This window comes from Melanerpes formicivorus, unplaced genomic scaffold (assembly GCF_026170545.1).
Source record: "Melanerpes formicivorus ecotype bairdi unplaced genomic scaffold, bMelFor1.0.p_v2 SCAF_33, whole genome shotgun sequence".
Lineage (NCBI taxonomy): Eukaryota > Metazoa > Chordata > Aves > Piciformes > Picidae > Melanerpes > Melanerpes formicivorus.
In genome coordinates, this window is record NW_027142385.1 from 1,286,135 (window position 1) to 1,311,537 (window position 25,403).

The window sequence follows — 25,403 nt, forward strand, 5'->3', positions numbered from 1 at the left end:
ACAACCCCAGCTCCTTCAGCCTCTCCTCACAAGGCTGTGCTCCAAACCCCTCCCCAGCTTTGTCACCCTTCTCTGGACACGTTCAAGAGTCTCAATGTCCTTCTTAAATTGAGGGGCCCAGAACTGGACTCAGGGCTCAAGTTGTAGCCTAACCAATGCAGAGTACAGGGGCACAATGACTGCCCTGCTCCTGCTGGCCACACTATTCCTGATGCAGGCCAGGATGCCATTGGCCTCCTTGGCCACCTGGGCACACTGCTAATTCATGCTCAGCCAGCTGTCAATCAGTACCCCCAGGTCTGAATGCCATCATGTTGGACTTCACAGGCACAGTTAATACACATCAAGCACTTCTGGGCACACAACAGCTCTGAGTATTTGCTTCCTGAAGAGCCCTGGTGGGATGATAAGATCCAAGATGCTGAGGGGTTGCAGGACCTCACCTGTGTCCAGTTATGGGACCCCCAACACAAGAGGTACAAATACCTGCTGAAGCAGGTCCAGAGGAAAGCAACAAAGATGACCAGAGGAATGAAAGAACTGGGGCTGTCCAGCCTGGAGAAGAGAAGGTTCTGGGGAAATCTTATAACTGCAGTGCAATATCTGAAGGGGACCTGCAGGAAGGCTGGGGAGAGACTGCTTACAAGGGCTTGTAGTGATAGGCTGAGCAGCAGTGGCTTGAAACTGGAGCAGGGTAGATTTAGGCTGGGTATTAGGAAGAAGTTGTCTACAATGAGGGTGGTGGAACACTGGAACAGGTTGCCCAGGGATGTGCTTGAGGCTTCATCCCTGGAGACATTCAAGATCAGACTTGATGTGGCCCTGGGCAGCCTGATCTGCTTGGAGATGTCTCTGCTGACTGCAGGGGGCTTGGACAAGATGACCTTCGAGGGTCCTTCCAATCCAATGCAATCTGTGAGTCTGTGACCCCACGAGCTGTGCTGCTGAACAAGCGAGCAGGTGCGTGGGAGCTCGCTCCGGCGGTGCAAGGAGAAGGTCAGGGAAGCATATGGTATGCACACCGCCTGCTGGAAGGAGAATGACCTCCTCCTCCTCCTTCACCTCCTCTTCCACCTCCTCCTCCTTCCCCTTCTCAGCAATTTTTAGGGCCTCATGCATTGTGAGGCAGGTCACCAGCTGCCCTCACTCGAGGGGACAAGAGGTGTTTTTCAAGCAGGCTGTCTCTGGTGTGCCTCAGCTTCAGGGCCAGGGGCTTATGTGGTTTGGGTTTCTCTCAGTCCTCACTCTCAGCCCCAGAGCCCTTCTCCAGGACGGCCACATCACTGCCACATCCCTGCAGAGCCTTGCACAGGGTCAGGCCTCTTAGGTGGTGAGAGACCCACAGAGGCACACAAACAGCTCCAGGGGAGACAATCCGCCTTTCAAATCAAGTTTGTCCCACAGAGAAGGTGAAGCTGTCTCCAGAGCTAAGGGGGTTGTCACACCCAGCCCTCCAGCTTCTCTGCACATTCACCCCTCCTCATGACACAGTCCTCCTGCACCCAGCATACATTCCACAAAGCCCAGGTTGCTTCCCAGGCTGAGCTCTTGTTTTATTTGAGCATTACTGTGATCTACAGTGGGGATGACAAGAGTCCCCTTTCACCTCCCTTTTCCACAGAAACTCCCCTGTGCCTCTACACTTCTTCCTTTTTTGCTCCTCATGTGAAATGTGGATGCTCCACAACCTTGCCAAATGCACTGAGAAGAGCCTGAAGGACACAAGAACGACTTTGAAGACCAATTTTAGTAGTGGTTACCACAGTAGCTGCCCTCCTGATCAACATCCCTGTGCTGCTGCCAGTCATCTACAGGACATGGAAACCCAGAATCCAGGCAATGAATTACAGAATCATAGAATCAACCAGGTTGGAAAAGACCTCAGAGATCATCAAGTCCAACCTATCACCCAAGACCTCATGACTACTAAACCATGGCTTCAAGTGCCACATCCAATCCCCTCTTGAACACCTCCAGGGACAGTGAATCCACCACCTCCCTGGGCAGCACATCCCAATGGCCAATCTCTCTTTCTGAGAACAACTTTCTCCTCACCTCCAGCTTAAACTTCCCCTGGCACAGCTTGAGACTGTGTCCTCTTGTTCTGGTGCTGATTAACTGGGAGAAGACACCAATCCCCTCCTGGCTACAGCCTCCTTTCAGGTAGTTGTAGACAGCAATAAGGTCTCCCCTGAGCCTCCTCTTCTCCAACCCCAGCTCCCTCAGCCTCTCCTCACAGGGCTGTGCTCCAAACCCCTCCCCAGCCTCGTTGCCCTTCTCTGGACACGTTCAAGAGTCACAATATCCTTCTTAAATTGAGGGGCTCAGAACAAAGCCTGAAGACAGCCTGTCCCCAGCTTCTCAGCTGTAGGAACCAGCAGAGCCTGGGGACAGCCATAGCTGCAGCCCCACAGGGTGACCACACTAATGGAAGAGCAGAGGAAGTGTAGAACTCCCCCCAGTAACCCAGGGGCTCTCTCAGCTCCAGGAGAGGAGCAGCTTTTTGAAGACATATGGCTCCTCTCCGTACTTCCAGCCACGACACCACCACGCTGCCCAATTCCAGCTGCCTAAGCACTTTCTGCGGATATTTCCTCTTTCTTTGCCATCATTTGGCTAATAAGATGAGCAGGTTGGGCTCATTTATTTTGGACCCTGTTCGTGGGTCATTAGCAGAAAGGCTAATCATTGCATTGGCAGAAAAGATCACTTCTGCTTCAGAGCTGGCTGCACAGCACGGGGAGGGGCAGAGCGAGCAGCAGCTCTGACAGAGCCTCTTAGAAATAAAAATGATACAAAACTCCCCAGCTCCATGCCTCTGGAAGTGGAATTTTCCTCTGCTGTTTCCCAAGGCGCCCACTGCTAGGCTGAAGCGGGCAGACTCGGTGCCCGAGGCTGCTCTGCAGAGCTCACACTTCTCTCCCCCGTCCCTGCCACCTCCCAGCGCCTGCAGAAGGAGCGTGGCCTCGCAGCCTCCCTCACCCAGCTGCAGCAACATGTCCTGGTGATGCTCAGCCCTCCAGGGAAGGATCATCTTTCCCTCACCCACAGGCAGAGCCAGGCAGGATGCTGAGAGCCCCAAGACACAACCTGTGCTGGGGTAGTTTCATAGTTTCATAGTTTCATTCAGGGTTGGAAGGGACCACAAGGATCATCTAGTTCCAACCCCCCTGCCATGGGCAGGGACACCCCACACTAGATCAGGCTGCCCAGAGCCTCATCCAGCCTGGGCTTAAACACCTCCAGGGACAGGGCCTCGACCACCTCCCTGGACAACCCATTCCAGGGTCTCACCACTCTCATGGTGAAGAACCTCCTCCTCACATCTAGCCTGAATCTCCCCACCTCCAGCTTCATTCCATTCCCCCTAGTCCTATCACTACCTGAGATCCTGAGAAGTCCTTCCCCAGCCTTCCTGTAGGCCCCCTTCAGATACTGGAAGGCCATAATGAAGTCAACTCAGAGCCTTCCCTTCTCCAGACTGAACAGCCCCAAGAGAGCACTTAAGAGGAGGCTCAGGGGAGACCTTCTTGCTCTCTACAACTACCCTGAAGGGAGGTTGTAGCCAGGTGGGGGTTGGTCTCCTCTCCCAGGCAACCTGTGACAGAACAAGAGGACACAGTCTCAAGCTGTGCAAGGGGAAGTTTAGGCTTGATCTTAGAAAGTTCTTCACAGAAAGAGAGATTGGCCATTGCAATGTGCTGCCCAGGAGGTGGTGGAGTCACCATCACTGGAGGTGTTTAAAAAGAGCCTGGATGAGGCACTTGGTGCCATGGTTTAGTTGAGTAGATGGTGTTGGGTGATAGGTTGGACTTGATGATCTTGAAGGTCTTTTGCAGCCTGGTTAATTCTGTATTCTGTATTTCAGATGTGATGTCTGCTCTGCTCCCAGCACCTGAGCACCAATGCTACCTACAGGGAGGTGTTAAGCGACATTTAGAGATGAATTTGTATTCAGTGGTGCAAGCTGGAGGGTCAGTGGGGTACTGAACCACCAGGCACTTCCAGAGCTGAAGCTTGAATCTGCTGCAGAGACAAAGCTGAGCCTGTCCCATTTCTCTCTGAAGAGGGGAGAAAATAACAGAATCAGAGCACAGTGGGGGTTGGAAGGGACCTCTGGAGATCATCTAGTCCAAAACAGGCACAGGTAGATCAGGTTGCACAGGAACACATGCAGGTGGGGTTTTTAAGTATCCAGGGGAGACTCCACAATCTCTCTGTGCAGCCTGCTCCAGGGCTCCAACACCCTCACAGTAAGGAAGTCTCTCCACATGCTGAGGTGGAATCTCCTGTGCTCCAGTTTGTACCTGTTGACCTTTGTTCAGTCACTGGGCACCACTGAAAAGAGCCCAGCCCCGTCCTCCTGACCTCCACCCTTCTCATACTGATCAGCATTGGTAAGATCCCCTCTCAGCCTGCTCCTTTCCAGGCTACACAGCCCAGAGCCCCCACAACATAGCCCTGCTGCCAAGCCAAGCTACCCCCAGGCTCAGCTGCTGCAAACCCACCTTCCAGCAGGGGCTCTGGGAAAGAAGTTGTCCTGCAGCCATCCTGCTGAAGCAGAGCCCAGGGACAAGGTTGCTGCCCACTCCCAGCGCAGCATAAGCAGCTGCTGCCTTCACCCACTGACCTGGCAAAGGCAGAAACGAGGTCCTGGGGTGGGACAGCTGGATACAGCACAGGTTGTCCCCTCCTCTACCAGATCCACAGGCAGCACGGCTCCTGCTCCTCTCCTCCAGCCTCATCTGGCCCCAGATGTCCCAGCCATGTGTGCTGCCAGCGATGCCACAACCTTGGATGCTCTCAGCAGCATCCTTGGGGCAAATGCAGGCTGAGCCTCCCACCTCCCTGGGGAGGCTTTCGGCAGCCATCCATCAGCTCCACACTTCCCCTTCTGCTCTCTTCAGCACCACAGCCAAGAACTCCAATGTGCTTGCCAAGCCAGCACTGCAAAGCACTTCCCAAGGAGGGAGCACAGGGGTGGCAAAGGTTGGGAAAAGAGATGCCAGAAATTTGCTCCCACCTCTCCCTGGGCTGCTCCAGCTTGCCTTGAGCCATGCTGTGCTGAGGATCTTCTGGGTGTCCCCATGGGACTGGCACACTGTGCTTGCAGGCAACCCCCCCCAGCACTGCTGCAGAGCCAGCAGCTCGCCAGGGAGCCTGGTGACAAAAGGAGAGCTGGGCTTGCTCTGCAGGGTGTTCTACCCAGAGAAAGGGAAGGAGAAGCGTTGGGAGCTCATTTAGAGCTTGGATTTCCTAAGCCTTTTCAGACATCCAGGCTATTGGCAGGCAGCATTACTGCCCCTGCCAGTCTCAGCAGCTATACAATGTCCTTCCCTTGGCAAGGGCAGCGGTGGGGGAAAAAATAACACACAAGAAACAAGGGCCATGTGATGGAGAGCTTGGCTGGAGGCTCCCTCCCCCCGCTGACCTGCATGCCAAGGAGGAAGAGCATGAAAAAAGGCAAAAGTGGCCATTTAAAAAGCAAAGCAAACAAACCACACTACTTGTTTTGCTAAGGGAAACGTGGCAGAGCTGAGGGGATGGAGCCATGGCAGGAGGTGAGCAGAGCAAAGCTTTCTTCAGTGGCCAGGACAAAGCCATTACCCTTCCCACAGTCTCCAGCCAGCATGGGCAAAGCAGGGCTCCTCCACAGGCACGAGGGAGAGGCTGCATCTTGTAGAGCCCTCCTGCACCCCACACTGCTGCACAGTCCCCAAAAGCATGACCTCCACCTCCTGAAGAGCCACCACGCTCTCCCCAGGGAGCCCACAGAGGTAAGCAGTGCTGGGGGCACAGCTCTGCAGACTGGCTTGAGTGCAAGAGAGGGATTTAGGCTCAACATTTCCAGGAGGCAGGGTGGTGGGAAGTCTCCTCTCTCCTCCCTGGCATACACAGCGGTTCCTATGGAGGTGACCACTCTGCTGAGGATGCTGCAGCAGGAAGGAGTTCAGCAGCACTCACAGGGGACCAGGGACAAACCCCTCTGCCTGGGAGCAGCAGCTTCTCAGGGAAGGGCAGGATGAGTCCAATGTGGAATTGTCTTCTGTTGTTTTTTTCCAAAGGAGAGGAAAGGAAGGAGAGCAATCATCAGAACATGGAACACCCCCAGCCAGCCAGCCCAGAGGCAACTCACAGACCTCCCCTGCCCAGGTGACTGGTTCCAACTGCAGGGCAGCACCTACAAACTCACCCCTGGGTGGGCTTACCTGAGGAGGGACATGGCCCTCAGCCAGCCACTGCAGCACAAGTGGTGGGAAAGCAACCCAGGATGGAAAGGGAACACATTGGGAGGTGGCATGTCAGCAGAGACAGCCAGACAACATGGTCAGGGGACTTGAAACAGTGATTGGCAAAGAGACACAGAGCACATGGCTTTATCATTCCAACTGCTCTTCCCATCAGTGTGCATCACCTTGGCAAGCTGAGCACCTTGGAGCTGTACAGGTTCAGCTGCCCCACACTATGCCTGCAAAGCCTCAGCCAGCCCTGGGAGCAGAGCAGCCTGCTCTCACACTCAGAGTGCTTCCTCCACCATGATCTGCTCTGTTAAAACCAGGATCCTGGTGTTATAGTGGCTTGTGGAGCACAGAGGAGCCACAGCCAACATGGGTCATCTCCACCCAGGACCCCCTCCTGCCATGTGGCACTAGCCACACTGCCAAGGCCAGATGGGGTGCACACAGGCACCCTTCAAGGGGCTGCATCTACCAAGGTCAATGTTTTACCCCCACCCATCTTGGCTGGAGAGGGCACTTCCATCCCATGGGAATACCTCATCCTCAGACCTCTCAGGAAGGGCTCTGTCAGATGGTGCAGAGTGGCAGCTAGAAAGGGGTACAAGGTCCAGGGTGGGCTCTATGGGGACTGGAGTAGCCAAGTCCAAAGCAGTGGTTGAAAAAAGTCTGTTCATGTCCATGTGTCTGCCAAAGCCCAGCCTCAGCCACCCCTGTAGAGCACTCACAGGCTGTGGAAGTGCCCACACAGAGCCCCAGATCCCTGCCATGGAGGGGACAGGGGAAACAGGCCAGCAGATGGCCCAGCAAATGCCTCCCTTCCAGGGGGCACAGTGTCAAAAAGAATGAGGTCACTTCACTCCCATGGCTTGACAAGGTTAGTCCTCAATTCCCAGGACTGCACAGCAGCTATTAGATCACCCTGGATGACTTCTCTTCCTCCTCCTTACCCCCAGGCAGCCAGAGGATGGACCTGTCTGTGTGGCAGAGACAGCTCAAGTATGCAGAGAGGGAGAGGAGAGTTGAAAACATCTCCACAGTACAGTTAGTGCTGCACCATTCATCCCAGCACAAGTCATGAGCATCCTAGGTGCATATGGGAAAGGGTGGCCCTAAACTGGTACTGAGGATGCCTTGAGACATGGCCAAGGTAGCTCTCAAAGAGAGAGCTAAGACCTGTCAGCCTAACCAGTATGCCTAGGCCCAACCAGCATGCCCAGATCACCACTTCTCAAGATGTTTGGTGAGAAACAGGACCAGTGACCAGCTGGCTGTGTCACCCCCAGGGTCTGGAAGCTGCAGACAGTGACAGCCCCAGCCCCAGCTTGCAGGACATGTAAGGTGGGCAGAAAAGCTTTCACAGGCAGCTTACACTCTTTTCCAGCCAGGGAGGGCACGACCACATCCACATTTCCTCCCACAACCTCACCCTAAGGGCACAAACCTTGCTTGATAACTGGATCCTCAGCCACTTACAGCTTGCTGGCTGGATGCTGCAAGGCAAGAGGAACACTCAGCACTGATTCAAGCCATCCTTTGACACACCTGGAGCTGTTGTCTCATTTCTGTTTGGTTCTATAAACCCTGCAGCAGTCACTGCTTTTGTTTGCAGTTAGCAAATGAGTCTCTTCCTTACCTAATCTCACAGCAGGGATGGCTGGCAGCCACCACCCCACCCCCATGGCACTCACCCAAACCAGCAACCCAGTATTCATCCCCTGGCATCACCTAGCTGCATGAGGCTGCACACAGCTGAAGGACCTGGAGGTGTTCAAGAGGGGATTGGATGTGGCACTTGGTGCCATGGTTTAGTCATGAGGTCTGTGGTGACAGGTTGGACTTGGTGATCTTTGAGGTCTCTTCCACCCTTGGTGATTCTGTGACCATTTTCTGAGGGGGTTGCAGACATACCTGAACCCACAGGGTCCTGAGAGGGTAGGAGGAGAGCATCAAACAGTCTCTTGGCCAGGTATTGGAACAGGCTGCTGAGGGAGGAAGTGAAGCCCCCATCCCTGGAGGTGTTCAAGAAATGTGTGGCCGTGGCACTGTGGGACATGGGTCAGTGGCCATGGTGCTGTTGGGTCGACAGTTGGACCTGGTGATCCTAGAGGGTTTTTCCAGCCTTAGTATTTGTGTGATTCTAAACAGCAACACATCTCAAGCAGCCACCACATGGAAGGCTGGTGGAAGAAGCAGCTGCCCTGCCAAGATCCCAGCCATCCCTGGCATGCAGTGTGGGATCAGGTCCCTGGTACCCTGCTCTGCTGGCACCCCACAGAGCCCTCTCCTGCCTCGCTGAGATGCAGCCCAGCGCAGGAGCTGGTCAGTGAGTTCAAATCATTAATTTCTGCAGCAGAGTGAGCCTGACAGGCCCAGGGCTGGTTTGAATAATGATGGATCTCCAGGAAAGGCCAAGCAAAACCTGCAGCTTAATCACAGCAGAGACTCTGTTTGGGGCATTAACCAGCACCCTCCATCCCAGCATTTCCCCCACTGCAATGTCACACTGCTGATGGCTGCTGTGCCACTGCAGCTCACAGCACCCACACAGGGCTGCCTGTCCCTTCCCTTCTGCCTGATCAAACCCACCCCAGCACACCCCTCTGCAGAAGAAGGCTCCCAAATGGCTCCAACGTTTGCAAATGAAGCAGCAAACTCCTCACTGGGGCTGCTCTCTGCTCCCCCAGCCATCACTGCTGGAGCCACCCCGAGCTCATGAGTTTGGTGCAGTGAGGGAAACCATGCCCAGGAAAGCAGGAGAGCTCAGGCTTGCCTGAGGGGTGGCTGACAATGAGTTTCTAAACAGGCATACCCCTGGGAAGGGAAGGAAAGATATCTGACAGTGCTAAGGCATCAGCTGCTTTGCTGCCATTCCTCCTGCAGGCAGGGCTTTTTGCCTCCCCATCCAAACAAACCAAAACCAAAATAAATAAGTGGGCTCTCCTGCCCTAAGGAGCTAGGAGGAAGGAAGCAAGAGGGGAAAACAACCACTTTCCCTGTTGCACAAAGAGCAGCACAACAGCTTAAATGCCACCCCCCTGAAAACCCAGCGTTTCCCAGCAGAGCTGGGGCTGATGCCCCTGATGGCTCCCTCTCCAGCCCCTGCCAGATGGCATCCAGCCTGGCCCCCAGCAGCCCCCCCTCAGGGCAAGGCCCAGCCAGTCTGAACAGCTCCCCTCACAAATAATTGTTTTCTTGCAGTTTTAGGTAATTGGGTTTTAAAAATAAGCACAATTAGTCGGCCCTCCCCTCCCCCCCCCTGCTCCTTTGCACACCGTGAGCACAGAGCTGCTGCTGGGAGCTGGCAGCGACCTTCTGAAGGCTGAAAGGGAGCTCGCTCCTCCTGTCCAGGGGGATGGAGGTGGGAGGGAGGAGGTGGAGTGGGAGCAGTGACAGGTAAAAATAACCACACTTGGCCTGATGTTGCTCCCAATTAAGCCAGTGGGAATTTTGCCCAACTTCCTACAGCAGCAAGATGCAGACAAGCACAGAAAGTCCTGCGCTCTGCTGGCAGCCTCGTGATGGTCAGAGAGAATCACACTGGGATGAGCTTCTTCCCCTGATGTCAGAGTCACAGAATCACCAAGCTTGGAAGAGACCTCAAAGATCATCGAGTCCAACCTGGCACCACAGACCTCCTGTCTAAACCATGGCACCAAGTGCCACATCCAATCCTCTCCTGACCACCTCCAGGGGTGGCAACTCCACCACTTCCCTGGGCAGCACATTCCAATGGCTAACAACTCTCTCCGGGAAGAACTTTCTCCTCACCTAGAGCCTAAACTTCCCCTGGCACAGCTTGAGACTGTGTCCTCTTGTTCTGGTGCTGATTGCCTGGGAGAAGAGACCAATCCCCTTCTGGCTACAACAGGTAGTTGTAGAGAGGAAGAAGGTCTCCCCTGAGCCTCCTCTTCTCCAGGCTAAGCAACCCCAGCTCCCTCAGCCTCTCCTCACAGGGCTGTGCCCCAGACCCCTCCCCAGCCTCGTTGCCCTTCTCTGGACACATTCAAGTGTCTCAGTGTCCTTCTTAAATTGAGGAGCCCAGAGCTGTAGAGAATGGTCTAGGTTGGAAGGGACCTTGAAAATCATCTAGTTCCAACCCCACTTGTTGTAGGCAGGGACAAGACCTTCCACTAGACCAGGTTGGCCAAGGCCTCATCCAACCTAGTCTTGACCACCTCCAGGGAGGGGGAATCCCTGACCTCCCTGGGCAACCTGTTGCCATCTCTCACCACCCTCACTGCTTCGTACCGCAGGTGTTTCAGCATCTCCTTCACCAGGGCCCGGCACTAGAGATGCTCCACGAGCAACCATCAGATCCACAGCACCTTCCCTCCCAGCACCACATCATCTCCTCTCCTTTAGGCACAGCTATTCCACGGAGAGCTTGGCAAGGTCTTCAAGGACCGGTTTATCTGCTCAGACAGCTTCACATCAGCTGAAGCTAAAGCGTCAGTGGTTTTTGGGGAGGATGTGGAAAGCGTTGAAGAGGAGACACATTTCATTCTGACACCTCCCTGAACAAAAAGAGCTCTGCCTTTTCACAGGGTAACGCTGCCTCGTGAAGCTGAGTCCAATTTATTTTTAAATGGGGGAGAAGACCAAAAAAAAAAAGCCCAAACTGAAAGCAAAAACTCCTGTTTCTGGGGACAAATAGAATGCTGCGTTTCATCCTGGCGTCAGCACTGAACTCCCAGCTCCAGGATTTGCCAAGCAAATGAAAATTCAGTCCTTTTGTGGTGCTGTCATGTTAAAAAACCCCCACCTCTTTCAAAGCACCTCTAAGCTGTTCTGCAGCAGGTTGATCACAGCTCACCTTTCCACGAGCCAGCGCCTGACACTGACAACACTGTCACTGATGCAAACATTTCTAACTGGCACTCAAATGAGAAGAACCACTGAGAGGAGGGAGATCTGCAGGTAGCACAAGGTTTGAAAGGAAATGTAAGACCATCCCAGCCTTCAAGCACACAGGCTCTCACAGAATCACCAAGGTTGGAAGAGACCTCAAAGATCATTGAGTCCAACCTGTCACCACAGACCTCAGGACTAAACCATGGCACCAAGTGCCACATCCAATCCCCTTTTGAACACCTCCAGGGATGGGGACTCCACCACCTCCCTGGGCAGCACATTCCAATGGCTAACAACTCTCTCTGGGAAGAACTTTCTCCTCACCTCCAGCCTATCCTTCCCCTGATGCAGCTTGAGACTGTGTCCTCTTGTTCTGGTGCTGCTTGCCTGGGAGAAGAGACCAATCCCCACCTGGCTACAACCTCCCTTCAGGTAGTTCTAGAGAGGAATAAGGCCTCCCCTGAGCCTCCTCTTCTCCAGGCTCTCCCTTGGAGCTGAAAGAGCAAGCAAACCCCAGGATGAGGAACACCACCCAGCACCTGCTGCCCACACAGAACTGTTTCGGTTGGAAAAGCCCTCTAAGATCATCCAATCCAACCATCAACCTAGCACCACCATGGCCATTAAACCGTGCCCCAAAGTGCCATGGCCACACTTTTCTTGAGCACCTCCAGTGATGGTGACTCCACCACCTCCCTGGACAGCCTTTTCCAATGCCTTACCACGCTTGCAGCAAAGAATTTTGTCCTAATCTCTAACCTAAATCTCCCCTGGCACAATTTCAGGCCACTTCCTCTTGTTCCATCACCTGATAGTAGAGAGAAGAGACCGACCCTCACCTCATTCCAACCTCCTTTCAGGGAGTTGTAGAGAGCAATGAGGTCTCCCTTCAGTCTCCTTATCTCAAGACTAAACAACCCCAGCTCTTTACCCTGTTCTCTAGATCCCTTCACCAGCTTTGTTGCCCTTCTCTGGACATCCCCAGGAACAAAGACTGCATTGTACAGGCAGAAAGCTGGAGATGATGCTCCTTGTGTAGGGAGGTAATGATTGTGCTGTGTGTCTCCCAGACAGGAGACATCATCCCACACCCTGCCAGCATTCCAGTTCCCCAGCTGAGGAGCTTCCCAAGGTCTGCAGCACAAGAACACCCTCTCCATCACAAGCAAGCCTGTTGGGAGTCAGGGACCACCCATCCTCCAGCCACAACTGCATCTCTCAGAGAACTCAGCTTCCACTGGAGCTTTCCTGGATTAAAGTTTTGTGACAATTTTAATGCCATGTGTAGCTTGGAGTCTGGCAATTTAGAGCTGTTAGATCTTGGCTGGTAGCTGCAAACCATTTCCATGCTTACATCAATGATTCAATCCCCCAGCACTTAACACACAGGAGTAGCATGGGGCTCCCATGTGGAATCGCTCTCCAGGAGCTTAGCAGTTTGGTGAGACCTGACCTACGCAAGACAAGGATGCTTTTTCTTCTCCAATCCCTCTGCACACCAGAAGCCAAGGCAAAGCTACCTCAAGGAAGCCTGAGACTTCCATCTGCTTCAGCCAGTCTGAGAGAATCAGCAGGGAGAAAAGGTCAGGCCAGCAGCTATGCCCCGCGGTGCCGAGGCACAAGTGTTCCTCCCAGACAGATGGTGGGGAGAGGAAGAGCGAGGAGAAGAAAGGGAACAAGTTCAGGACAAGGATCTGAAATCAGCACACAGCCTGCACAGCACAGTGTGCCACAGAATAAAAATACATGGCTTGCTGTTGGGAGCAGTGTGGAGGGACCCAGCGTGGGGGTAAAGCCAAGCAGAAAGGGGCCTGGGGCTGCTGGTTGACAGCTGGTTGAACAAGAGCCAGCAGTGTGCCCAGGTGGCCAAAAAGGCCAATGGCATCCTGGCCTGCATCAGGAATAGTGTGGCCAGCAGGAGCTGGGAGGTCATTCTGCTCAGCACTGCTAAGGCCACACCTTGAGTCCTGTGTCCACTTCTGGGCCCCTCAGTTTAAGAAGGACATTGAGAGACTTGAATATGTCCAGAGAAGGCCAATGAGGCTGGGGAGGGGTCTGGAGCACAGCCCTGTGAGGAGAGGCTGAGGGAGCTGGGGTTGCTTAGCCTGGAGAAGAGGAGGCTGAAGGGGACCTTCTTGCTGTCTACAACTACCTGAAGGGAGGTTGTAGCCAGGTGGGGGATGGTCTCTTCTCCCAGGCAACCAGCACCAGAACAAGAGGACACAGACTCAAGCTGTGCCAGGGGAGGTTTAGGCTGGCGGTGAGGAGAAAGTTCTTCCCAGAAAGAGTAATTTGCCATTGGAATGTGCTGCCCAGAGAGGTGGTGGAGTCACCATCCCTGGAGATGTTCAAGAGGGGATTGGATGTGGCACTTGGTGCCATGGTTTAGTTGTCAGGAGGTGTTGGGTGACAGGTTGGACTTGATGATCTCTGAAGTCTTTTCCAACCTTATTGATTCTATGATTCCATGCAGGCAGGCACTCACCATGTCATGCTGTGTCCCCCACCTTGAGCCATCAGCCAGCATTGTTTTCAAGCTCCTCATCCACTTCCAGATCCTCCCTCCTGTGTTTTTTCCTAGAAACATTGTTTCTGATGGAAAGGACCTCTAGCATCAGTGAGTTCAACCAGCAACCCCACACCACCATGGCCATTAAACCACATCCCAAAGTCTACACACTTCCTGAACACCTCCATGGATGGGGCCTCCACCACGTCCCTGGGCAGCCTGTTCCAATGCCTGACCACTCTTGCAGTAATGTTTCCTAAAATCCAAGCTAAACCTCCCCTGGTGCAACCTGAGGCCACTTCCTCTCATTCTATCACCTGATATTAAGGAGAACACTAACTCCTCACCACTTCAGCATCCTCTTCCCAGCTCAAGCACTCCCTGACTCCACCAGCCACCTTTCCATTATCAGCTCTTACGTTTTCCCCTCCAGCCATTCTCTTTTTCCAGCATGGTGAGGTTGGCAGTTTCCTAAGGCTGCAGCTCCCTCCCACACATTCGATGCCATCTGCAAATAGCAAACTCCTCCCAAACTCTTCCTGTGGCTGCTTTCCCCCCACCCCATTACCAACTTTGATTGCTCTGGGGATGACAGAAGAAAGTAGCTTGCTGCTCAGTTCAGATGAACTAAGAGCATTCATCCAGCCTTGCAAATCAAGCACTCCAGTTAGGTATTTTAACACAGTGGGGGGGGGAAGAAAGCTCTGCTCCAGAGAAAGCTATAAAGTGTCTCCTGTCTTCACAGGAGCCAAGGTAGGAATCAGAGAGAGATTAGTGAGAAATGATTAACATAACAAGTGTCATTGACACAGAAGTGACACTTTAAAGACAAATCCCCCTAAAATGAATTCCCCAAATATAAGAGCACATCATTAACCACATTGAGTCCTTGGCTTGTATCATCTCTGCAAAGGAGAAGAGTGGAGGAGGGGGGTGAATGAAAGAGGTTGTTGCCCCCAGCCTACGAGAAGTTGGCTCATGACACATTATGGAAATGAAAGTTGGAGCCCAACAATGTTCCCATCCTGGGGGAGAGCAGATGAGAGGAATGGGAAGTTTGATGCTAGCTTTGCCCCCCATCCATGCACTGGTTCAGGACTTCACCACTGTCTCCAAGGTGCTCCAGACAGCACAGGGCAGTTAAAGGCTATTACAATGAAGTTCAGCTTCCAGCTGTGCTGAGCTCCAGCCCCCAAACCAACAGTCTGCGAGTGCTCAGCCCCACTGCACTGGGAATTAGACCCAGCAAAGGTCCCACTAGCCCCTTTGGTCACCCCAAAGCAGCTCAGGGAAGAGTTTAGGAACACCATCAGCATACTGAAGAGGACTGCTGATGGGACACTGATCTGGGCAAGGAGCCAACAGCTCAGCCTGCCATCAGCACAGAACCTGGGCTCCCACCCACCCCTCAGGGGTCTGGGGATGCTCAGTCCATCATGCTGGAGTGAGCAACTCCTCTTCCTTTCCCCACATGTAAGGAGTGGGGATGAAGCTCTCCCCCAGGCAGACACTGGGGGTTTAGAGTTTTTCTGTTTTGGTTTTATTTTGAATAAAAACAGCTCATTGGAGATCAATTTAGCTTTTTAATACCTTTCAGATAAGGAAATCTGCTGCTGCAGCAATTCTCTCCCTACCTTAATTAATTTCTAAACATATCACAAGCTGGAAGTGAATGTTTTATGAATCTGGTTGACCTCCTGTTGCAGAAATGATGACACAGATGCTGTGCCTTCTTCACTACCTCATTACTCATGTTACACCATTTTTTACCCCCCCCCCAGTCGAGCTGCCTGACAAGACCTCCAATGCTGCCATCAGCAAGACACACTGCAAGGATTCAGAGTAAGGCTCAAACAACATTTTGCATCCCCTGGAGCACCCAGCCAACCATCCTGCAGGACACAGCACTGGGCAAGCTGCAAGCAACATGGGCAGGAGGGACATAAATTCATGGGGAGGTTTGGCACCAAGAAGGATAAAGTAATGCTGGACAGGAAAACAAAGCACCACTCAAATGGTTGCCAAAGCAGAGGGCAACACTGGAGCTGAAGGATCACAGAATCATTTTAGTTGCAAAAGGCCTCCAAGCTCATCCAGTCCAACCATCAACTCAACACCACCATGGCCATTAAACCACATCCCAAAGTGGCATGGCCACACAGCTCTTGAACACCTGCAGGGATGGTGACTCTGCCACCTCCCTGAGCAGCCTGTTCCAACGTCTGACCAACAGAGTTGTCATGGCCCTCGCTGGGTAATTCCAGTTTCAGCAAGGAGAGAGCAGCAGCTTCCAAAACCTCCCTTGCTCGTGGATACTCCTACAGTGCTTAAGAAAATGAAGAGCTGCCCCAACCTGAGGCAGCCAAGAGAAACCACAGCAGCCAGGACCCACCTGCACAGTGCATAGGACCCACAGGACCCTTAGAGCAGGCTGCTAAATCAGAGTGAAACATTTAAGAGCACACTTTATACCCAGCCCAGAGGCTGCTGGAACACAGCACCGGTGGCTGATCATTAGGGAAACATCAGGATGCATGAAAACAAGAAGAAGAAAGGGAAGCTGGTATAAATAAGAGCTAAAAAAATAAATCCACTGGGAGACCTAGAAACCAGCAGCTAACTTGTCTACTGCCAGTAACAGCCAGCAGAATGTAGGCATTAGAAATAAAAAATACTAATATAAAAGCCAAGCAGCTTGATGAGGTCTGGTCACCTTTTATTCCAGACACTGAAACATTCCCTTGCAGGGCACTGGCCTGAGATGAAACAAGGCTTTTGCTTGTTACTGCTCTCCAAAGAGCCCACCTTGTTCCTGCTGCAGCTGCAGCAGGGGCAGCACACAGCTCGTTTGCACACACAGCTCTGAGCTCCCACAGCCAGGGCTTTTCCCAGCATCACTCACACAGGTTTAAGGGAGGAAAACCTTTCCCTTCACCAGCAGGATGGGATGCGGCTCTGTGTCCTCTTCCCAAACCAGCATCCCAGGTACCCACAGGGCCAGGAGGAGCTGCTGGGTATGATGGCTCCACACTGTGTCCAGTGTCAGGTGCCCCAGTTCAAGAGAGACAGAGACCTGCTGGAGAGAATCCAATGGAGAGCCACGAGGATGTTAGGGGACTTGAGCATCTCCCCCGTGAAGAGAGACTGAGAGCCCTGGGGCTGTTTAGTCTTGAGAAGAGAAGGCTTAGATGGCATCTGATTAATGTTTATCAATATCTGAGGAATTAGAATAGAATAGAACAGAATAGAATAGAATAGAATAGAATAGAATAGAATAGAATAGAATAGAATAGAATAGAATAGAATAGAATAGAATAGAATAGCATTAACCAGGTTGGAAAAGACCTTTGAGATCATTTAGTACAACCTATCACCCAACACCATCTGATCAACTAAACCTTGGCACCAAGCACCCCTGGGCAGCACATTCCAATGGCCAATCTCTCTTTCTGGGAAGAACTTCTTCCTAACATCCAGTCTAAACCTTCCCTGGAACAGCTTGAGACTGTTGGTCTCTTCTCCCAGGCAACCAGCACCAGAACAAGAGGACACAGTCTCAAGCTGCACCAGGGGAGGTTTAGGCTTGAGGTGAGGAGAAAGTTCTTCACAGAGAGAGTTGTTAGCTATTGGAATGTGCTGCCCAGGGAGGTGGTGGAGTCACCATCCCTGGAGGTGTTCAAGAGAGGACTGGACATGGCACTTGGTGCCATGGTTTAGTCATGAGGTCTGTGGTGACAGGTTGGACTTGATGATCTTTGAGGTCTCTTCCAACCTTGGTGATTCTGTGATTCTGTCATCCTCACCCTAGAGGATGTCTACTAGAGGCATGAGTTCTTGGGTGACAGGTGATGGAGTCACCGTCCCTGGAGGTGTTCAAAAAGGGATTGGATGTAGCACTTGAGTAGTTTAGTAGTCATGAGGTGTTGGGTGACAGCTTGGACTTGATGATCTTTGAGGTCTTTTCCAACCTCACTGATTCTATGATAAACCCTACTTGCCCCACCCCTCCACAGCTAAACCTCCACCGACAGCAAACACTCCTGCAAGTGGCCCGGGGTGCGGCTTCCCCGGGCCGGACGCAGAGCAATAACGGAGCAGGTGGCCACAGGCTGGCGAGGACCAAGCGGCAGACAAATCTCTCCTGTTTTGTTAAATTCAGCAATTTACAAGGTTGGAATAATTAGTGGTTTAAAATGTTGTGACACAAGCAGCGCCAATAATCATGATAAATCATATCAGGCATATGCCCAGCTCCTTGAAGTGACAGATGACAAACAGAGCGGTGACAAGACGCTCCATCACAAGGGGGAATCATTGAGTTAATGGAAGAATTATTGCTTCCGAAACCCACTCCGCTCCTATTGTGGGGAACATTCCAATTTATCAAAGCCAAATGAACATTAATTGCTGCAGCCTGCTAAGTTTTCGAGCTGCTGTGACCTTCATTGAATTTTAATCCAAAACAGATAAGATTTACTTCCACACAAGAGGAAACAACACAATTAAACCCGAATGACAGCTCAGATTATGGGGGGGGGGGGAGGAGGGGAACACACAACAGGCCTAATGACAAAAATATTGATTCCTTTCTGCTTGACACTGGGCAAAAAAAAAAAAGGTAAGAAAGAGGGTAAATAAATAAAATCTAGCATTTTTTTTTACCCCCCCTGCTTTTCTCCCTTCTTTTCATTCGGGAGACAAATTTCACATACTCAAGCCAAGAGGAAAGGGGTGGCAGACAGTAATGGAGACTGAATTCCCTTAACTGCAGTAATTAATGTTATGTCTCACTGGGGAGAGATTAAGAAAAAAACAGTGAGGAAAGGGGGGGAAAAAAACCCATAAAAATGAAGAATCATTTGGCTGTCAAAGATACCCTTGAGCTTGGGAAGGGAGGTGTGAAGAGGGTCACAGTCACGCGGTGCTTTTGCAGGGGCACAGGGTCATGGACACTGATAGCCCCTTTCCTGCTGCACTGGAGACAAACCCATCTCAAGCCAGCAAGCCAACATCCCAACAGCTGGAATGACTGGAAGGAGGAGTAAACCCAGGATTTACACCCTCCCACCAGAGCCCCCACACGGCATAGAGGAGGTCTTGGCTTTCAAGGCAGACAGGAGCAACCAGCCAAGTCATAAACACCTACACAAACCCAAAGCAGCTCCCATCAGAGGGAGCTCAGCTGGGAGACACCTTGCTGTGCAATAAAGCTTCTCCCTACGTGTGGGATCGGTGAGAATCCCTGAGCAAAGCTTCCCCAGCTCTCTGGAACTCAGCCTGAGGAGGAGGAGACAGGTAAAAAGGAGGTGTTAGAGCCACTTAAAGGAGATGGGAGGAAGCACTTTGCCGTGTCACCTCCTGTGATGCTGGGCTGATGAGGAACAGGGCACACAGCCCCTGAATGCCAAGGCAGTGCTGGCTGGAACTCTTCCTGTGCAATGGGAGCCGTGGTCTAGTTTATAGAAAGCAGGCAGGAGACAACAGGCTTCATGGTAGGAGCAGAAGCAAAGTATTTGATGAGGTGGAAAGGAGGGCACAGGGATGCCCAGCTACATCTGTACTGTGACCAGAACAAGAGGACACAGTCTCAGGCTGTGCCAGGGGAAGTTCAGGCTGGAGATCAGGAGGAAGTTTTACATAGAGAGAGTGATTGCCCATTGGAATGGGCTGCCCGGGGAGGTGGTGGAGTCACCATTGCTGGAGGTGTTCAGGAGGAGACTTGACAGGGTGCTTGGTGCCATGGGTTAGTTGATTAGGTGGTGTTGGATGATAGGTTGGATGCGATGATCTTGAAGGTCTCTTCCAACCTGGTTTATTCTATTCTATTCTATTTTGAGGCAGGAGAAGGGATATGGGCATGGTGAGTGCAAAGGAGGACAGGAGTGGGATACCACACAGCCCTCCACACTGGGATCCAGCAGCTGCTGAGCACGGCATGGTCAGGAAACTGGGGAGTCAGGACGGCTCCAGTGATGACGGGGGCTCTCTGGGATGGGATTTTGCTGGAGTCAAGAGGGAAAGTAAAGGAATGAGAAAAGAACTTGAGCAGAGCCTGGGGACTCTGATGAAATATTTCAACCACAGGAAAAAGAGTTTTGCCTTATTCTGCTTTAGCTTCACAACTCCATGTGGTCTTGAGGGGAGGAAAAAAAAAGAGCAAGCCAAACAATAAAACACACATTTATCTTCTGCTAGTAACTCCAAACTTGGCTTGGGTTCACCAGAAAAGTTAATGAATCTTCTCCCCCCCAAAAAAAAAATTAGCTGGGCACAGTTTCAAGTCTGTGCTGCAATCCTGACACAGGGAAGAAACACTCAGGGCTTCTGCCTCCCCAGGGACACATCCAGCCCAGACTCCATCTTGGAACCACATTCCTGCCTAGAGCCTCAGCTCCCACTGCAAGGAGTATCAGGATCTATAAAGAAAGTGGAATTACAGCTCATCCTGTGCAGGAGAAAGTTCTGTTTCTCTCCTGTCTTCCCTTTGCTTCAGCAGAAGGGCAGGAAAAGCTTAGGGCAGGAGCTAACTCTCACCACAAAGCCACAGATGCTGCCATGCTCTTCTTCACACCTTGGACTTGGGGTTTGCTACTTTCATTCCTTGTTCTGTCTCTCCCTTATTTTTTCAGGGTCATTTCCAAGTACATCAGTTTTACCCTTTTCCCCTCCAATGCTCCATCACTCTGACATTTGGAGCAGGACATAAAACATTCCCTACCCAACCCATTAAAAGCTGCTGTCCCCCATTCCTCTACCTCCTGCCATCCTGCTGTCATGCTGCATCTTTGTGCAAAGCCTCTCTCTATTTTCACCTGCACTCAGTGCCCAATCCAAAGCCCCAGTGACAGGGGCTGAGACACAAAAAAAAAACCCAGATTGAAGTTATAAAAGTCAAATAGCTGCTTGTTTAAATGAAAAATAAAGCCTTTGAGCAGCCATGGTCACTGCTCCTCCTTCAAAATGAAGGGCAGAAGCCATGGAGATGACACATAAATTCCAAGAGATGAAGGGATTCACCTTTTGCAGAGGGTTGCTGCAATGGGAGCCCAAATCCCCTTTGGGCAATGCAGTGACATACACACACACAGCCTAACTTCTCTTGGAATAACTAACTTCCATTGGAATCATCTCCCAGGGGAAGCAGTGGATTCCCCTACACTGGACAGCTTTAAGACTCAGCTTGACAGGGTGCTGGGCCAGCTCACTTCAACTATGCTGTTACCTGGAAAGGTTGAATCAGATGATCCTTGGGGTCCCTTCCAACCTGGCATTCTACGATTCTTCTCTATGTTTATTGTTGTAATACTTTATCCCAAGGGGAGCTAAGGGACAACACATTCAGTCCCATTTTACAGATGGAGCTCTAAAGCACAGGGAAATGATAAGCCACATCCAAACAGCCAGCTAACCACCTCATAAGATACTGAAATAATCATCTGAAAAGGCATCAGAGAACATACACAATCTGGTAACAAAAAGTCACACAGCATCCAAGACATTTGAAGCATCTGTCTTTTCCAACCTGGTTAATTCTATTCTATTCTATTCTATTCTATTCTATTCTATTCTATTCTATTCTATTCCTATTTCTATTTCTATTTCTATTTCTATTTCTATTCTACCTTCTGACTTCAGGCAGGCAAGTGAAGGATCAGGCCACAGCCCACACTCACTTTATATGTCAAACAAAGCTTCAGAAAGCTTTGGAAAGAAGAGATCACACCCCAGTCCTCCCCTTTGTACATGCCCAAGCACAACTCTAAGGAGCAATACCCCACTCACACACCTCAGCAGAGGTGGAGGAACCACAAGCTTCCTTGCCACTCTCCCACCAGCTTCTTCCTTACTCTCTGTTGTTCAGTTTTATGGCATTTTCTTAAAAGACCAAACACTTTTGTTTTCCTGGCCCATTCAAACACCTCTCTCCCCCTTTTGGAGGCACAACCAAGAAGGGACACAGACATCTGCAGACTGGATTCACCACCTGCCTCCTTATCACCACCCTCCCACCACAACGTGGCTGTCAGCACCATCCCCCTCACAGAGGGTCCTCTGTCTCCTCTGACACGATTGGCAGCTTTGACTCACCATGACTGAGATATGAAGAATGTGCATCTGCTCCTCCACGATCTCTGAAGGCTCCTGGAGGCTGGGAGGGGTGGCCCTGGAGAGCTGCTCAGCACTGCTCATGGAGACGTGGAAGTAGAGGGTTCCGTTCTCCAGCCACTGCTGCTTCCAGTGCACCAGAGAAATGTCAGCCACGGTCCCCGACATCTCTGCAGGGATAAAACACAGCTGAGGGTCAGCTTTCCCCAGGATGCTAAAAGGTACTGTTCCTAGCAATGCTGGAAGTCAGGACTCCTGTGTCTTGCCCCTCCTGCTTCTGACCTACAGGATGAGCCTGGGCATTGGTCTGCTATTTCCCACCATGTACAAAGGGTAGCAGTTGTCTTCCCTAATACAACAGGAGGGGTTACAAAGTGCCTTGGGATTTCTAGACTAGAAAGGCAACAACAGTAGATAACATGTTGCACAAGATGCCTTTCATTTCCTGTAGCTCTCCCAGCAAAAAGGCTGGAAGAAGCCCCTAGAGATCTACAGGCAAGCCCAAGGCAAGTTTGCTCCTCAGCACAGGGAGGACACTTGGTGTCAAGCAAAGCAAAACACAGAACCCCAGCACTGTGGGGAGTCTCTTTCTCTGAGTATCACCTGGTCCAACCTCTCTGCTAAAGCAGGGTCACCCACAGCATCTTGCCCAGGATCCCAAGGTCCAGGCAGGTTTGGAATCTGCAGAAAAGGAGATTCCACAACCTCTCTGGGCAGACTGCTCCAAGGCTCCAGCAACCTCACACCAAAGAAGGTTTCCGTCACAGTCAAATGGAACCCTCTGGGTTCCAGTTTGTGTCTGTTGCCCCTTGTCCTGTCACTGGACACCACTGAAAAGTGTCTGGTCCCATCCTCTAGACCCCTGCTGGCATTTACAACAGAAGCAGGTTGTATGTTCAACAGGGGGGACATTCCCAGCACAGACTAAGGAGCATGAGCAAGAAGAGGTGACCACCAGGCTTAATAAACATCTATTAAGCTGGGGATTGCATGTCTGCCAGTCTTCTGCACCCTTCTGTGACTTTTACATCCCAAACACTCCCAATTTACAGTGTAAGCGCTCCACCTCCAGCTTCATTCCATTCCCATCACCTCCCTTGCCCTGCTGGCCACACTTCTCCTGATGCAGCCCAGGATCTGATTGGCTTTCTGGGCTGCAAGTGCACACTGAGAGCTCCTGTTGAGCTTCTCCTCCCCCAGCACCCCCAAGTCTCTCTCCTCAGGGCTGCTTTCCAGCCAGTCCCTGCCCAGCCTCGATTTGTGCCTGGGGTTGCCTCAACCCAGCTGCAGGACCCTGCACTTGGTCTTGTTGAACCTCATGAGGCTGGCTTGTGCCCACCTCTCCAGCCTGTCAAGCTGGAGTAATTGAGGGCTTGGACAACCCAAGCACCATGTAACCACAAGGCCTGCCAGACCTGCAGCCCCACCAGAGCCAGCAGCTCCATGCCTCAGCTGCAGGTCCCAGCAGCAGCAGGAGCTCTGACAGCTCCACAGCTGCCTGTCAGCCTGCAAATGTATCCCTGCAAAGAACAGATCTGGCAGCTTAGCAGCCAAATCCAAACAACAACAACAAAACACTAGCACAAAGCAAGCCAAATATTTTTCCTTCCACTACCTTTTTTTCTTTTTGGTTGGTTGGGTTTTTTTGGTGGTCTGTCCTGCTTTAGGAGGGGTCTGGCACCATCTGGGAGCAACAGCTGCTCTTGCAAAGCCCTCGCTGTGCCTCTTTCCTTTTTTATATTCCCTTTTTCCCTTTCCCTTTCCCCTTTTTCTTTCCTTCCCTTTTTTTCTTTTCCCCTTTCCCTTTCCCCTTTTTTTTTCCTTCCCTTTTTTTCTTTTCCCCTTTCCCTTTTCCTTTCCCTTTCCCCTTTTTTTCTTCCCTGTTTTCTTTCCCCCTTTCCCTTTCCCCTTTTTTTCCTTCCCTTTTTTCTTTTCCCCTTTCCCTTTTCCTTTCCCCCTTCCCCTTTTCCTTTCCCTTTCCCCTTTTTTTCCTTCCCTTTTTTCTTTTCCCCTTTCCCTTTTCCTTTCCCCCTTTCCCTTTTCCTTTCCCTTTCCCCTTTTTTTCTTCCCTGTTTTCTTTCCCCCTTTCCCTTTCCCCTTTTTTTCCTTCCTTTTATTTTCCCCTTTCCCTTTTCCTTTCCCCCTTTCCCTTTTCCTTTCCCTTTCCCCTTTTTTTTCTTCCCTTTTTTTCTTTTCCCCTTTCCCTTTTCCTTTCCCTTTCCCCTTTTTTTTTCTTCCCTTTTTTCTTTTCCCCTTTCCCTTTCCCCTTTTTTTCGTTCCCTTTTTTCTTTTCCCCTTTCCCTTTCCCTTTTTATTTTTCCTTCCCTTTTTTCTTTTCCCCTTTCCTTTCCCTTTCCTTTTTTCTTTTTTTCTTCCACTTTCCCTTCTTTTTTCCCCTTCCCTTTTTTTCTTTTCCCCTTTCCTTTTCCCTTGCCCTTTCCTTTTTTCCTGGAGAAACCAACTAACTGGCAACCTGTGCCAGTGCCTCACCACCTTCATGGGGAAGAACTTCTTCCAAACATCCAATCTGAATCTACCCATGGTTTAGTCATGAGGTCTGTGGTGACAGGTTGGACTTGATGATCTTTGAGGTCTCTTCCAACCTTGGTGATACTGTGATATTACCTAATACCTCATGACAACTAAACCATGGCTCCAAGTGCCACATCCAATCCCCTCTTGAACACCTCCAGGGATGGGGACTCCACCACCTCCCTGGGCAGCACATTCCAATGGCTAACAACTCTCCCTGTGAAGAACTTTCTCCTCACCTCAAGCCTAAACTTCCCCTGGTGCAGCTTGAGACTGTGTCCTCTTGTTCTGGTGCTGGTTGCCTGGGAGAAGAGATCAACCCCCACCTGGCTACAGCCTCCTTTCAGGTAGTTGTAGAGAGCAGTAAGGTCTCAAGAAGCTGCACCCAGGAGCCTTTTGCGACCTGCTCTTCCAGACCTGGATTTCTCACTCCCCATGAGCTGACCATGTGTGGATAATTCCCATAGGATCAGCTTAACGTGCACAGGCCTGGGCACAGCTGGCTTCCAGCACCGGTCAGTGGGAGTCTCTGCTGACAAATAAAAATGGAATTGAATGGAAGGGAATTGAAAGTCAAAAGGGCCCTGTAATAATTTCAGAGCGCCTGAGGCGCCGTGCTGAAGCCCTGGCATTATAAATAAGGGTAATGTACTAGAGACTGAATTGCAATCACAGCAGCTGGAAGAGCAGGGACGTGTGCTGAGCTGCTGTAAGGAGCGTGGAGCCAGCCTGTGGTCTGGAGGCAGTGCAGGCAAATCAATACCTGATGAATATGGAGACCCTAAAGCCTGTGATTAGAGAGGCTGGAGGGATGTAGGGATGGTACAGAAGGCTCCAGTCTCAGGACTGAGCTATATTGGAGCAGCCAAACCCTCCATTTGGCTTGGTGCTTCCAGGGGGGTGGTGGTTTGAGCCTTAACTGCGACTTAACAGCTCAGATGGGGGCCAGGCTGAGAATCCCTCCCCAGCTCCCCCCTCCTCTTTTCCCAATAGAGAGGAAAAGAAAGGAAAGGAGTAAATCCACCAAGAAATAATTTGGATTCAGCTTGGAAGCAGAGAGGTAAAGAATATATATGCAACAATAACAGGTAGGGTTCACAAGGGTAAGGAACAAGGATGGATGGGGAAAAAAGGAATATGAAATCTAAACCCAGCCCTTTGCAAAG

At 51.4% G+C, this 25,403-nt stretch overlaps 1 protein-coding gene across 1 annotated transcript in view; it reads right to left on the reverse strand.

Annotated features, from left to right (window-relative positions):
* The window catches only part of ASTN2 (astrotactin 2), a 438,091-nt gene that overhangs the window by 340,421 nt on the left and 72,267 nt on the right, over window positions 1–25,403 (reverse strand). Inside the window, exon 2 of the mRNA XM_068155636.1 lies at window positions 21,688–21,875. Coding sequence (XP_068011737.1) covers window positions 21,688–21,875 — 188 coding nt within the window. The remainder of the gene's footprint in view (window positions 1–21,687; window positions 21,876–25,403) is intronic.